The sequence below is a fragment of the Macaca nemestrina genome, chromosome 4 (assembly GCF_043159975.1).
Source record: "Macaca nemestrina isolate mMacNem1 chromosome 4, mMacNem.hap1, whole genome shotgun sequence".
NCBI lineage: Eukaryota > Metazoa > Chordata > Mammalia > Primates > Cercopithecidae > Macaca > Macaca nemestrina.
In genome coordinates this window covers 14,224,644-14,239,090 of record NC_092128.1, presented here as the reverse complement: position 1 = coordinate 14,239,090, position 14,447 = coordinate 14,224,644, and the positions used below count along the sequence as shown (strand labels likewise).

At 38.2% G+C, this 14,447-nt stretch overlaps 1 protein-coding gene across 3 annotated transcripts in view; it reads right to left on the bottom strand.

Annotated features, from left to right (window-relative positions):
- LOC105474828 (thiamin pyrophosphokinase 1) overlaps nucleotides 1–14,447 on the bottom strand; it is a 391,525-nt gene that overhangs the window by 304,716 nt on the left and 72,362 nt on the right. For all 3 annotated transcript variants that reach the window (XM_011729642.3, XM_011729643.3, XM_011729641.3), the window contains exon 3: nucleotides 11,287–11,358. In XM_011729642.3, the coding sequence (XP_011727944.2) occupies nucleotides 11,287–11,358 (72 nt within the window). The remainder of the gene's footprint in view (nucleotides 1–11,286; nucleotides 11,359–14,447) is intronic.

Sequence of the window (14,447 nt, the reverse complement as noted above, 5' to 3'; positions counted from 1 at the left end):
TTCACAGAAAAACTCTGCCTCCCTCCTTGTCTATGAGCTGAGGGCATAATCACATAAGCCTTAACACTAACATTCAAGTCACCAAACATACATATGCCTGGCACACACTACACAAATATTTACACTGTTTGAATTATCTGCTTGAGTTTAATTCCCAGCTTTTCCATTTACTAGAAGTGTGAATGAAAATTGGCCATTCAATCTTACAGCGCCTCAGTCTACTCATCTGTAGAATTAGTATGATAACAGTATTGATTTCACAAGGGTGACAAAGGATTAAGTGAGTTAATCATGCAAAGCTCTTCGAGCACTACTTGGCACATGATAAGTACTATCTGTGTGTTGGCTACTGTTAAATGTAGTAGGTTCATAACAGTCATTAGTCAAATGCTGAATGAATTAACTAATGAATTAATATATTTGAGAGAGAAATTCTAAGACAGTAATTTACCGAAAAACATGGTGGTAGTTAATGGTAAGAAGCTTGTGGATGAGGTACAAAAAAGAAGAGCTACCATTGAATTGTGGTAGAGGAATATGACCAGAAGTGGCACTAAACACAAAGATTAAGTCATTCCATCTCATCTGAGTGAATCCTGGGAAAGAAGGTAGCACAGAGATTTCTTTAAATCTCACAATATTTGTAGGACAATACGTAGAATGATTAAATATTGATTTCAATAGAAATGGGCCATCACTTGGGGGATGGGAATAGAATTTACCTCTGGCCTCACATAAAAAAATAAGTATTTTCTTCTGTACCACCAATATATTAAAATGTCTTATACATTTAAATAATCTTTCTGCAGTCTCCCAAATATTTCTGTGTGACTCAGATACATCTTCTCTGCCAGCCTTTTTTACAGAAACTACAGCTTGTACATAACTGTTTTGTTCAATGGACCTGAACCAAGTATGCAAATTGCTCATCAGATCTTTGGCTCAATGTTCACTTAAATGTGCTCAAAGCATAAGTTCTATGAAACACTAAACACAGAAATGGACACAAATAATGTCAATTTGGTACTTTAATACAACTATAATAGCTGAACTATTACAGAATTCCAATTCTAATGACTAAAGCTACTCAATCCTAGAACAGATGCCTCCCAGATCATCCTAACTGAAATTCAGATATCCTTTTGAAGTCCAGGATTTTCCAGGTGAAGTGACCTCCTGCATCTCTGCCTGGATGCATTTAAATGATAAAAATGTACATGGCAGTCTGCCTGTTCATGTACTGGTAACGAGCAAATCCCTAAAAGCTACATTCGTGACAACTAGTTAGATAACAAAGAAGCCTTACCTAAAGGTATGACTATTTTACTTCCATAGAGATTCTGCCACTAGATATGCCAAAAAGTGTACACTGTTCAGCTCTTTTGAACATGTTCAAAAATAGAATATTTCTTCCCCCCACAGTTCCTCTTCTACCAGCATAAACAAGTGTTTCAGCCCATGGTTTCTCCCATTCAATTTGTCCAAACATCACCTGTAAACTCTAAACATAGAAAGAACGTAGACCAGGCTTTCAAATGTCTGTCTCCCAGTGAATTGGAGGAGAGCATGTTTCTTTTTTTTATTATACTTCAAGTTCTAGGGTACATGTGCACAGCGTGGAGGTTTGTTACATATGTATACATGTGCCATGTTGGTGTGCTGCACCCATTAACTCGTCATTTACTTTAGGAGCTTCTCCTAATGCTATCCCTCCCCACTCCTCTCACCCCACAACAGGCCCCGGTGTGTGATGCTCCCCTTCCTGTGTCCAAGTGTTCTCATTGTTCAATTCCCACTTATGAGTGAGAACATGCAGTGTTTGGTTTTCTGTCCTTGCAATAGTTTGCTCAGAATGATGGTTTCTAGCTTCATCCATGTCCCTACAAAGGACATGAACTCATCCTTTTTTATGGCTGCATAGTATTCCATGGTGTATATGTGCCACATTTTCTTCATCCAGTCTGTCATTGATGAACATTTTGGTTGGTTCCAAGTCTTTGCTATTGTGAATAGTGCCACAATAAACACACATGTGCATGTGTCTTTATAGCAGCATGATTTATAATCCTTTGGGTATATAACCAGTAATGGGATCACTGGGTCAAATGGTATTTCTAGTTGTAGATCCTTGAGGAATCCCCACACTGTCTTCCACAATGGCTGAACCAGTTTACAGTCCCACCAACAGTGTAAAAGTGTTCCTATTTCTCCACATCCTCTCCAGCACCTGTTGTTTCCTGACTTTTTAATGATTGCCATTCTAACTGGTGTGAGACGGTGTCTCACTGTGGTTTTGATTTGCATTTCTCTGATGGCCAGTGATGATGAGCATTTTTTCATGTCTCTGTTGACTGCATAAATGTCTTCTTTTGAGAAGTGTCTGTTCATATCCTTTGCCCACTTTTTGATGGGGTTGATTTTTTTCTTCCAAATTTGTTTAAGTTCTTTGTAAATTCTGGATGTTTACCCTTTGTCAGATGGGTAGATTGTAAAAATTTTCTCCCATTCTGTAGGTTGCCTGCTCACTCTGATGGTCGTTTCTTTTGCTATGCAGAAGCTCTTTAGTTTAATTAGATCCCATTTGTCAATTTTGGCTTTTGCTCCTGTTTTAGTCATGAAGTACTTGCCCATGCCTATGTCCTGAGTGGTATTGCCCAGGTTTTCTTCTAGGGCTTTTATGGTTTTAGGTGTAACATTTAAGTCTTTAACCCATCTTGAATTAATTTTTGTATAAGGTGTAAGGAAGGGATCCAGTTTCAGCTTTGTACATATGGGTAGCCAGTTTTCCCAGCACTATTTATTAAATAGGGAATCCTTTCCCCATTTCTTGTTTTTGTCAGGTTTGTCAAAGATCAGATGGTTGTAGATGTGTGGTATTATTTCTGAGGGCTCTGTTCTGTTCCATTGGTCTGTATCTCTGTTTTGGTACCAGTACCATGCTGTTTTGGTTACTGTAGCCTTTTAGTATAGTTTGAAGTCAGGTAGCCTGATGGGAAGAGAGCATGTTATATCCCCTCGTGATCTTTTCTGCGCCATGGACGTTTCTTTCCATAGACCCCAAAGCAGCTATCACTGTAAAACTGAAAACTCAAAAGCCTCAGCTGCCTCGAAGAACTAGGACTACTAAAAAAGTTCAAGTTATTTTTTAATCTATAATCATACACAAATGCTCAGTGTAAATGTTCTTTAATTCACCTATATTCAATTAAAAGTATTATCTTAAAAATAAGATTCTAGAAGGAATCAATCTTGGAACAAATTATTACAAAAGAGAAGCAACATTGAATGACAATTTAAATATACATAGGAGGAACAATAATATCTACCTAACATATAACATTAGGTAGAGCTTATAGTAGAGCAGGGCAAAAATATCTGTTTCCATATATTACTATACACTATGCAATGTGGGAAAAAAACGAAGGTGAACCCCACCACGTTTCTCTGACTGCTTTCCCAAGTCTACGTTTTCAGGTGTCTTTAAAACTAACTGATTAAATGTATATTACAAGTGAGAGGAAAAAAAAAAAAAAAAACACCACCAAGGAGAAAAGACCTTAATTTCTCCATAACAAATATTTTACCGGGAAAGTAAGTATTTGTTAAAAATGAAGATGTCTATGTTTCAGGAAAGGGAATTTCAGACCCAAGCATTTTGATTGGGAGAATGATACCACACCATCTAAAGAACTGGACACCAACAACTATAAGAAAAGAAATGCACAATGTTGACTTCATCTCTAGTAAATTGTCTGTTTTGAAGTTCTACTTATACTTTCTAGTTTTATGTAATAGCCCACCACCTGGTTAGTATAGAAATAGAATTCTTTGGCCGGGCACAGTGGCTCAAGCCTGTAATCCCAGCACTTTGGGAGGCCGAGATGGGTGGATCACGAGGTCAGGAGATCGAGACCATCCTGGCTAACACGGTGAAACCCCGTCTCCACTAAAAAATACAAAAAACTAGCCAGGCGAGGTGGCGGGCGCCTGTAGTCCCAGCTACTCGGGAGGCTGAGGCAGGAGAATGGCGTGAACCCGGGAGGCGGAGCTTGCCGTGAGCTGAGATCCGGCCACTGCACTCCAGCCTGGGCGACAGAGCGATACTCTGTCTCAAAAAAAAAAAAAAGAAATAGAATTCTTTGGTGTTTTTTTTTTATTTTAATTTATTTCACTGAGGGTACAGCATCACAAAAGATACTACTTAGCCTCTCTAGCAAGGATAATTATTAGCAATGTGCTTAAACTCCTCAAATTATCCACACACCAGGCCCACTTCACTGAAGCAGACAAAAGATAAAATGGTGTGTGTCTGTCTGTGTTTGTGTATCTGTGTGTGTATGTAGACGCAAGTGAATTAAACATGGAGCAAACACTGAAAAAACATACATAAAATGTTCAATGTTAAAAAAGAAAACTTCAGTAGCCATATAAACTTGGCAGTGATTTTCTGGATACATTAAAAATTGACATACCAGTTGGACAGAGATCTAAATGGCATAAAGAATAAAGTAAAATAGGCAGTTGAAATGTTTATACTAACTGCCATGAAGCACACATGGTCACATGGTCTTACAATCACCAATTCAGGGGCATTTTTCTAGTTAGTAGTAGTATTTCACTTATTACCCTGTCAGAAATTACATTTAAAAATCATTTCATGAGAAATAATGAAAAAGAAAAAATTAAAAGCATAAAACAAAAATAATGACAGAAATAACAGTTAATAGGTCTGGGCACGGTGGCTCACACCGGTAATCCCAGCACTTTGCGAGGCCAAGGTGGGCAGATCACTTGAAGTCAGGAGTTTGAGACCAGCCTGGCCTACACAGTGAAACCCTGTCTCTACTAAAAATACAAAAATTAGCTGAGCGTGGTGGCAGGTGCCTGTAATCCCAGCTACTGAGGTGGGAGAACCACTTGAACCCAAGAGGTGGAGGTTGCAGTGAGCCGAGACTGTGCCATTGCACTCCAGCCTGGGCAACAAGAGCAAAACTCCATCTCAAAAAAAAAAAATTATATATGTAGTTAATGGGGACTGACATTTTTTATACCAAACCGTGAGGTTTTAACTTTTAAAAATGCACACATGGTTCTATAATTAAAGATGAAAATCTAAGGAAAAACTAAAGATTTATATTTATTTGATATTAAGGTTAACGGCTGGGCACAGTGGCTCATTCCTATCATGTCAGCACTCTGGGAAGCTAAGGCAGGAGGATCACTTGAGACCAGGAGTTCAAGACCAGTCTGGACAACAGAGGAGACCCCACCTCTACAAAAAAAAAAAAAAAAATTAGCTGGGTATGTGATACATGCCTGTAGTCCTAGCTACTCAGGAGGCTGAGGTGGGAGGACTGCTTGAGCTGTGAGGTCAAGACTGCAGTGAGCTGTGATCATGCCACTATACTCCAGCCTAGGTCACAGAGTGAGACCCTGTCTCAAAAATAAATAAATAAATAAATAAATAAATAAATAAATAAATAAAGTTAATCTACAGTTCTCATAAACAAGTTATTTAACAAAAAGGACCCAATATATGACTAATCTCTTTAGACAATAATGTCAGAAGACAAGGGTACTGCTAACTTATATATCCTTCTATAATTAAAAGATGCACCCTACCATAATATCTTAATAGACAAAGAAGATATATTCAAATGATATATTTACTGGCATCTTAACTGTCAAAGGCATGAAACCAAAAAGCAAAAAAAAAAAAAAAAATACATTTTTGCACATGCACTATAACGAAAGGAGAGATTAATGAAATATCAATTCTGATTGGGTGTACCAGGAAGTATCAAATAAGTACAGAGGAGTCATAGAGCAGAGAAAAAAAAATGTGAGTGACAAAGCTCAAGTTCAGCAGAATTACAAAAGGGACCCAACTGAGACTGAAGACCAAAGAGGAATCTGGGGAAACAGAGGAGGCAGAAGCATGTGCCTGCAGCCCTGCTAACTGGTCCACATCAGCGTAAGAGGATTTCCAGGACCTGTCTTTGGCTGCATCAAAGACAGGCAGTGACATTCCCCAACTGTCAGGGTGACCCACAATAGCTACCAGGCCAGTCTCATAAGAACTAAGAAAACACCATCAGCTAAGTACTTTGTATCCATTTTCAAGAAGTTCATTCTCAAGGAAAGACAAGGTGACATTTGAGAAAATCTATCTCTACCTGGGGAAGCTAAGGAAGCTTTCAGAAGAGGTGGCATTTGAGTTGGACCTTAAAGGATGGGTGAAAGTCTGCAATATAAATAAGTAAAAGTCTATTTTACGCAGAAAAAAAGTAAATGGCAGCTCTATTTAGATGAATCATTAAATACACAGGAAGAGGTAGTCATGGAGATGAGGCCAAAGGAAAAAACTATATTGGATATGCATTCTTGTGGGGACTGGCCCTTCCAGGGTCAGCTTAAAGAAATCACCTTAAGGTGATTTCAAAATTTCAAAGTTATCATCAAAAAACATGTTTCCCTTAAAATTCCTCTAACAGGAATAATGCATACAGTAGATAAAACAGGATTAAAATAGCAACTGATACAAGCATATTAAAGTGTAACTATTCAACCAATCTACACGTAAAAGTGACAGGTATCTGATTTCTCTATTTTAACGAGAAAAAAACACGTAAGACACCAAAAGTGAGATAAATAGGTTCCACTAAATAAAGAAATTAGAATGAAAAAGGAAAGACAAAGGAAAACTTTAATATAAAGTTTACAGGACATAAAACTTTATATAATATAAAGTTGGTTGTATTTAACTTAAAATAATCAAGTGAAAAGACGCTTACAGAAAGCCTAGGGTACATAATTTAAGAAGGAAAGAGTTTGTTACAAAAAAACTACAAGTGAAGTAAGGTGCTTTATAGCAGATTTCTACCTCATTTAAAACAAATCTAATGCCAATACTAATCACTAGCACAAAATTAGCATAATTACTGCGGCAAGTCTATTTAGTCTATTAAAAACTATTTAGGTAGAGTGTTTTTGTTTTAAAGAAAAGCATATGGAAATGAACGAAGTAGAGTCAATTAACCAACTATTACAATAATATCAATTCTTAAGAAGCAGGGGCATGGCTAGTTCATTCTAACCACTTGTGGCTTAGACAGAGCCTCAGACATGCAGTCACAGGAACAGGCTGCACCTACATACTCCAACTCTCAATTCTAGCCACTATCATGTCCCTAGCAACCAGCCCAATGCCTGACACAGAAGGGTCTCAACTAATGTCAGTCGATAACAAATGGAACATAACTAATGCTATAAAACCAAAGACCTTGCTTATACTTTAATTCACTAATGTTACTTGTGCCTCTCTTAAATCTGTAAGACCTGTCTGATATGTCAAATATTTTATGACTTCAGTTTCAATTTCAATGAAAATAAGTATGCTGCCCATACCCTGGTGTGATCTTAAGGATGACAGTAAAAGAATCTGATCATCTAATCGTAATCTAATTAACATGATCACCACTGTTCTGTAAATCATGTGGAAAAAGTGAGGAAAGGCTGTGAATACATGCTAACAATGAGGATATGTGCTGAACTCCTAGAAACCTCATACACAGTCACTCAATATAACCTTATTCCAGTATGTCTGTTTTTCATGATGTTTTGTAGCACAGAGATCTCCACTACTAATTTGAGAACACTGTTAGCATTGTGACCCCAATCGAGAATAACTAACCTACAAGACATATGCAGAGCCCTTCTAACATACATATCTCTGCTTTTGCACTTATCACATATTTCGGGAAGAGAAAGACACTTCCTGAAATAAGAAAGCCTGACTCAAAAAATTTTTTAAAAACATGTTAGTAGCTGGGCACGGGGGCTCAAGTCAGTAATCCCAGCACTTTGGGAGGCTGAGGCGGGCGGCTCACGAGGTCAGAAGTTCAAGACCAGCCTGACCAACATGGTGAAACCCCATCTCTACTAAAAAATACAAAAATTAGCCGGGCATGGTGGCGTGCACCTGTAATCTCAGTTACTCAGGAGGCTGAGGCCGGAGAATCGCTTGAACCCGGCAGGCAGTGGTTGCAGTGAGCCAAGATTGTGCCACTGCACTCCAGCCTTGGCAACAGAGCAAGACTCCACCTCAAAAAAAATAAAGTTAGTAAATGTAAGACCAATAGCAAGTCACAAATAGCAATAACCTCTGGTATTAACAGAAAAGTTAGATATTAACTCTACTTCTATCTATCCATCTTTCTATTTACCTATCTACCTACCTAAGTGCTTATTTTATCATCAAACCAAAAGTAGAAAATGCTGAAACAGGTAGAGAGATATGCTCCAAGACTTCTAACCAAGAAAATCACCAAACTTCATGATGTATAAAAGAGAAAACACATTAAAACCTCCATAATTTTAATCTCCCTTGAACTCCCTCCTTAGGCATTTAAGCTAAATCTCATAACTTCTATTGTTAGAGTAGGTAGTTAGGCAGACATGAGCACGGCAGGAGAAGGCCCCTCCCCAGGAATGTCAGGGGACCATGGGTGATGGTCGGGCAGTTGTTAAACTGTTTCTCTAAAATAATTGGTGGCAGCCGGCACCAGGGAGAGGCAATCCCCCAATAGGTAGAAAACATCTGGAGCTGGTAATCAGCTGCTTCCTTACAAGGTCTCTGGAAGTTGGGCGAGTGGGCTCACATGCACACTAAGAGGCAAAATGGTGGAGTTTAACTGGTATATGACCTTCCTCTAGGAACACTTGACTGGTAAGGGAAAAGCGGCTCAAAAGAGCATGCACACAACTTTAGTAAACACAAGGAGCACGAGGCCCCTCCCAAGTGCTGGCAGGCCACTGGGCCACTGGGCTACTGTGCATGCAGACAGCCCACCCTAAAGGAAGAATCAGGGGAGAAGAAACACAAACCCCGAACTATGACAATGTATAAAACCTCAAATCAAGGTCCAAACAGGGCACTCGGATCTCTCAAGTCACTCACTTGGCCCTCTTCCAGGTGTACTTTGCTTCCTTTTGCTCCCGTTCTGAAACTTTTTAATAAACTCTCACTCTGGCTCTAAAACTTGCCTCAGTCTTTCCCTTTACCTTAAACCTACTTCTGCCCCTCAGCTGAATTCTTTTCCTGAGCAGGCAAGGATCGGGTTGCTGCAGACCCTTACGGATTCGCCGCTGGTAAAAATATCACCTAATCATTGCAGGAAAAAACTTTAAGATAAACTTTCAACATAGTCTTTCCCCTGAAATGAATCTCAGGAAACACCTACTTAACAGAAGTTCTTGAGATAAAGTGAAATTGCCAGTTTTATGCAGGAGTCTTATATACTATGCAACACTCTTCAGATTCCTCTGCATTTTGAAGTTTTCACCCATTTTAACAGCCCAGTCTTCATCCCTTGATTTCAGCTCTTCACAAATCTTTGTATCATAGAACAGAAGTTACAGAAAATGTTGAGCACATGGGTTAAAAGGTAATGCGGACAGCACCCTCAAGCCACTTCATACTTGCTAATACCCCAACCCATAATACTGTCATCTCTCCCAAATTCTCAATGCTGCCCTATACATTTCCTAAGCCTTTCCAATGTTAAGATTAACAACTCAAGCACAATACTTCCCTATTTTGTTGCCTTTACTCGGAAGAAAAGAAACACAAAAGGGGTCACTACAAACATAAAAAAGCACAGCTTCTGTTAAGAGAATCACAAAAAACCTACTCTTTAGTATTTATCAATAGGCCTGCTTTTTACAATGGTTAAAGGCTCCAGAACATCAAGGATTATCCTAGCATATATGTGAAAGAACCTAACATCTCAATAACCTAAAAAAGACAAGTTATTTTGGAAATGAGAATTAACTAGCCATTTCAGTATATCTGATACTTCAGACACCTTTAGTTTTTTTCATGTACAGACTGATCCTTATAGAAAAACTAATGAACTGAGGAACTTCGTTTGGCTCAAAAATCTACATCATTCACACTATGTGCAAAATTAAGACTCTCAAATCCCTCAAACATAACAGACTTCTTTAGATGTAGCTTTGAATATTCAATGTCTCCAACGGTTTGGATCAATGGTTGTCTATTTCTAATGTTTGCAATAAAACAGTCACTCACACTCTCCCCAAACACTATATAATCTGATACAACAAATTCAAATAGAAAGGATGTGCCTGACCAGTTTTAGTATTTTCCAGCAATATAAGCCATACTAAATTCATTCTTTCATTTATTGTCATTAATAGCAATTATGTGACAGATACTGCACTAGGTACTAGAGACACGGTGACAAGAGACATTACAGCCATTCAAATAACTACCTAATTACTGGGGTGTTAATTTGAGAGAAATGTTTGTACAACTATAATGTGAAATTTTCAGCTGACTAACTTAAACATAGTTCAATTTAGAACACCAAGAGTTTCCACTGTAATCATATTAGACAAAGTTCTTTACACAAAAATCACTTGTGATGATTTATTCCCTCTACTATCACAACTATCTCAACTACAGATGTGAGCTTATTCACATGTGAGGTTTGCATTCTAAGAAATATAAACATAATGTTGAGAATACTAGAGTTCTGTGATGATAAGAGGCAATCAGGAATAGCAAAAATATGCATCAATGCGTCAAGAATCAAGTGCTTCTGCCTATCTACCTTGGTCTAAAACTTCCACTGACAACTCAACAAAAATGCTCCTTTGGAGGAAAAAAAAAAAAATTCAAAACAGCAAATGATATTGAACATTATTTTCCAACCTAGAGGTAATCCTATAAAAGTTAAAGAATAAAGTAAACAAACAGTTAATAAAGCCTGTTTCTTACACAAAACCTTCCAACAGTATCCATTCTGTGACACTATCCCATTTTTAACTCTATTTTTCAGCACCCCAAGAGGTTCTTACATATTAGCATCATCTTCATTTTTGGTTTTGCAAATCTGATCACCCTGAAGATATCTTATTATTGGATGCTGCAACAAATGAGGCATGTGGATGCTTTTCTGCTATCACTGGTGCCAAAATTAATTTACACTTGAACAAATACTTGTTGAGGATTCAGGCTTAATATCCGCACTGTAGTTCTGAAATATGGTACGGTATTCCGTCCTTGGGGGTCCATGCTTTGGAAATCACTTTTAAACAGTTTAACAGAGAAGCAACAATAAATTATTCCAATCATTAATAATTGAATCACCATATTATGAATTCCACTTTTTAGTCAGGTTTCAGGGTACTTAATAGTCATGTTGGTCAGTCTCAAATTAAGAAAGCAAACAAAGAAATAGAAATGCTAATTAAGATTACCTTTGTTCCAAAGATGACGAAAATAGTTGTCCAAAGGCTGATTAAGAATTACAAGGCAGTACTTCAAATTGCCTAGAGAAAAAAAGAAAGCAAAATAAAATACATAAGTGAACTGAGTCTTTTGTTCCCCTTATATGAGCCTAAAATCATACCCTACTAGTCCAGATTTTCAGTATACACAGAGCTAAAGTTCAATCACAGCGAATTTCCCATACCTTAATCTTAAAAGGCATCAAACATTAACAGGTCCTACTTAGTATATCTGTCACTTTACCATATTGTTGAGCAATGTATCATAGAAACAACTGGGTAAACTTTTTGTAGGGGGCGAGGAGTACAAATGTTCTTGATATGAATTCTCATCCTTCCAATATATCCACTACTTTGACACAACTACCTTCTACCTAGCTGGTTTTATATCACCCCGACCTTATTTACCAAACGGTATGGGGTCTAGTGGGTGTGTATTTTCACATTCATCCATATTCTTTTTCTCTCTTTCTTTCCTTCCACCCTTACCCGATTTTGGACTTTCCAAAGCAAAATCCTGTGTGCTTTCACAAATCTTACTAGGTCTTCTCACGGTTCTCTTATTCCAGGTTTTTAATGACACGCCAAAGACAAAGATGAAGAAAAGTTACTTTTGAGACAATCATTCCACATCTTTTATAATGTACTTAAAATAGTGCAAAGCAAAGTACAATCAGGTGTTGAAAATCTGTCATTCGGTTCAGTCCAAGCACCCTCTATTTCATTTGTGAAAAATAAAATGTTTAAGAAAAATCATTTTTTAAGCAATCTCACTGTTAGAAATGGAACACAATAAATAAATAAAAAGGGTATGCCATCATCCATAGCAAATATTATTAAGTGCCAATTGTATACCAGGCACTGGGAGTACAAACAGGGATAAGATTACAAGCTGTGAGATGAGACACTTACAATAAAGATGATTTATTCAAAATACAATATAAGAGAAGCACAGGAGGAGTGCCAGATAAATCGACACATGAGTATAGCGGGAGTTCAAAGGCTAGGAAGCCAATCAAGTCTGGTGTCATCCCAGAAAGTTTTGTGAAATGTAGATTTTTGAACTTGATCTTACAAAGAGAAAGAAAGTGCAAAGAATAAAGGAAGGGGCTTTCTAGACAAGAAAAACAGTTCACAAGAAGCTGCTCTCTTTATTCATTAGGGTTACTCCAGTGACCAGTTTCAGAAGCAATGCCCTAATGAGTTGATCGTAGGACATTAATACTAACATCAGTAATTTTAAACATAATGTTTAAGATAACACAGGAATTTAAGTTGAGGCATCTCAACATCTACAAAAAGAGTGATGCAGTAATGAGTAGTAAACACAATTTATGTAATTTGGGAATCCATATAGAGATCATAGCTGAAGGTAAAAGAGGAGGCAAGCCACTGAGGTACTGCACAAAGCATGGGAGGGCAAAGAGAGAAAAGAATAAAGATGAAAGCAAAGACACTGTGTTTTCCTACCATAACACAGCCGAAGGAGGTCAACAGAGAAAATACAGAAGGAAAACCCATAAAGGCAGAAGGATAAGAAGGTATTTCCAAGAACATGCAGCTGATAACACAGCATGCTACAGAAATGTCAAGGAGATTGAACAAGAGGCCAAGGGGAGGGGGATCTCAAAGAAAATCTGAAAATTCATAGAGGGAGACTCAAGATAGTGAAGTGACCAAGGGATTAGTGAACAGTCAGGAGTTGATTAAGAAGGAAGAATAGTCACCTTTCCTTAAAATATAAAAAGTTAACTGTGAGAAATGGGAAAAAAAATGGAACAAGGATAAAATATTTTAAATATAGAAAGAATCTTATATCCTAAATAAGGGAGGGAAGTAAGAGGAAGAAGGGAAATTATCCATTTGTTCTTTCACCAGGTTATTTTCAGAGCACGCCTTGTTCAGGCACTGCTCTGAACAGCAGTCAAGAGAAATGGCATGTCCCCCAACCCCACCACCACCACCTGTAAGGCATATCTCCTACTGAAAAAAAAAGGGACTGAGACTGAGGCACATGAAGGCACATCATGTGCCTCAAAACTGAGAATGTCTTTTTTTTTTTTTTTTTTTAAAGAGATAGGGTCTCACTCTGCCACCCAGGCCAGAGCGCAGGGGTACAATCATAGCTCACTGTAGCCTCAAACTCCTGGGCACAGGTGATCCTCCCGCCTCAGCCTCCTGAGTAACTGGGACTATAGGTGCACACCACCATGCCCAGCTAATATTTTTATTTTTTGTAAGCAGCAGTCTCCAACTCCCAGCATCAAGCGATCCTCCACCACCCAAAGTGCTGGGATTGCAGGCATGAGCCACTGCAACTGCCCCTATTTATTTATTATTTGAGATGGAGTCTCGCTCTGTCTCCCAGGCTGGAGTACAGTGGCACCATCTTCACTCACTGCAACCTCCGCCTCCCAGGTTCAAGTGATTCTCCAGCCTCAGCCTCCCCAGTAGTTGGAATTACAAGTGCCCGCCACCACAACTGGCTAATTTTTGTATTTTTAGTAGAGACGGGGTTTCATCATGTTGGCCAGGCTGGTCTTGAACTCCTAACCTCAGGTGATCCACCCACCTCGGCCTCCCATAGTGCTGGAATTACAGGCATGAGCCACTGTGCCCAGCCTGCACCTACCCTTACTTAAAACGAGGTAAAATAAAGTATGAGGGGAGAATTAGAGTGAAATATGGAACATTTCTAAAACAACTGCTGTAAAAAACAGATTACAGGATATGACAATCCACAATTTTAAAAATAGAAATCTAATTGATATTAACTAAAAGGTAAAATGACATCATATCTGTCTATAATTTTAATTTTAGCACTTTTCCCACTAATTATGAGAAGGAGACACAGGAGTGGGCATAAACAGATAGGATGGTGATGATGGCTGATTTTGAGAATTGGCAAAATCACTTGCCAAGAGGTCAGCGGAATTCAGGATGTTTATTTGGGCAGATTTAGAATGAACAATTACGGTGAAAACCAGTAATGGCCTCTTCTTTAGTAATAGAATCCTGAGGGGTTTTTTGGTTCATTTTACTGGGCCAGGTAAGAAAAAAATAACCTTGTGGCCAAATGTGGTCCATAAGGCTAAGTTCTTAGATGTATGTAGTTTCTATGTAATATCTGG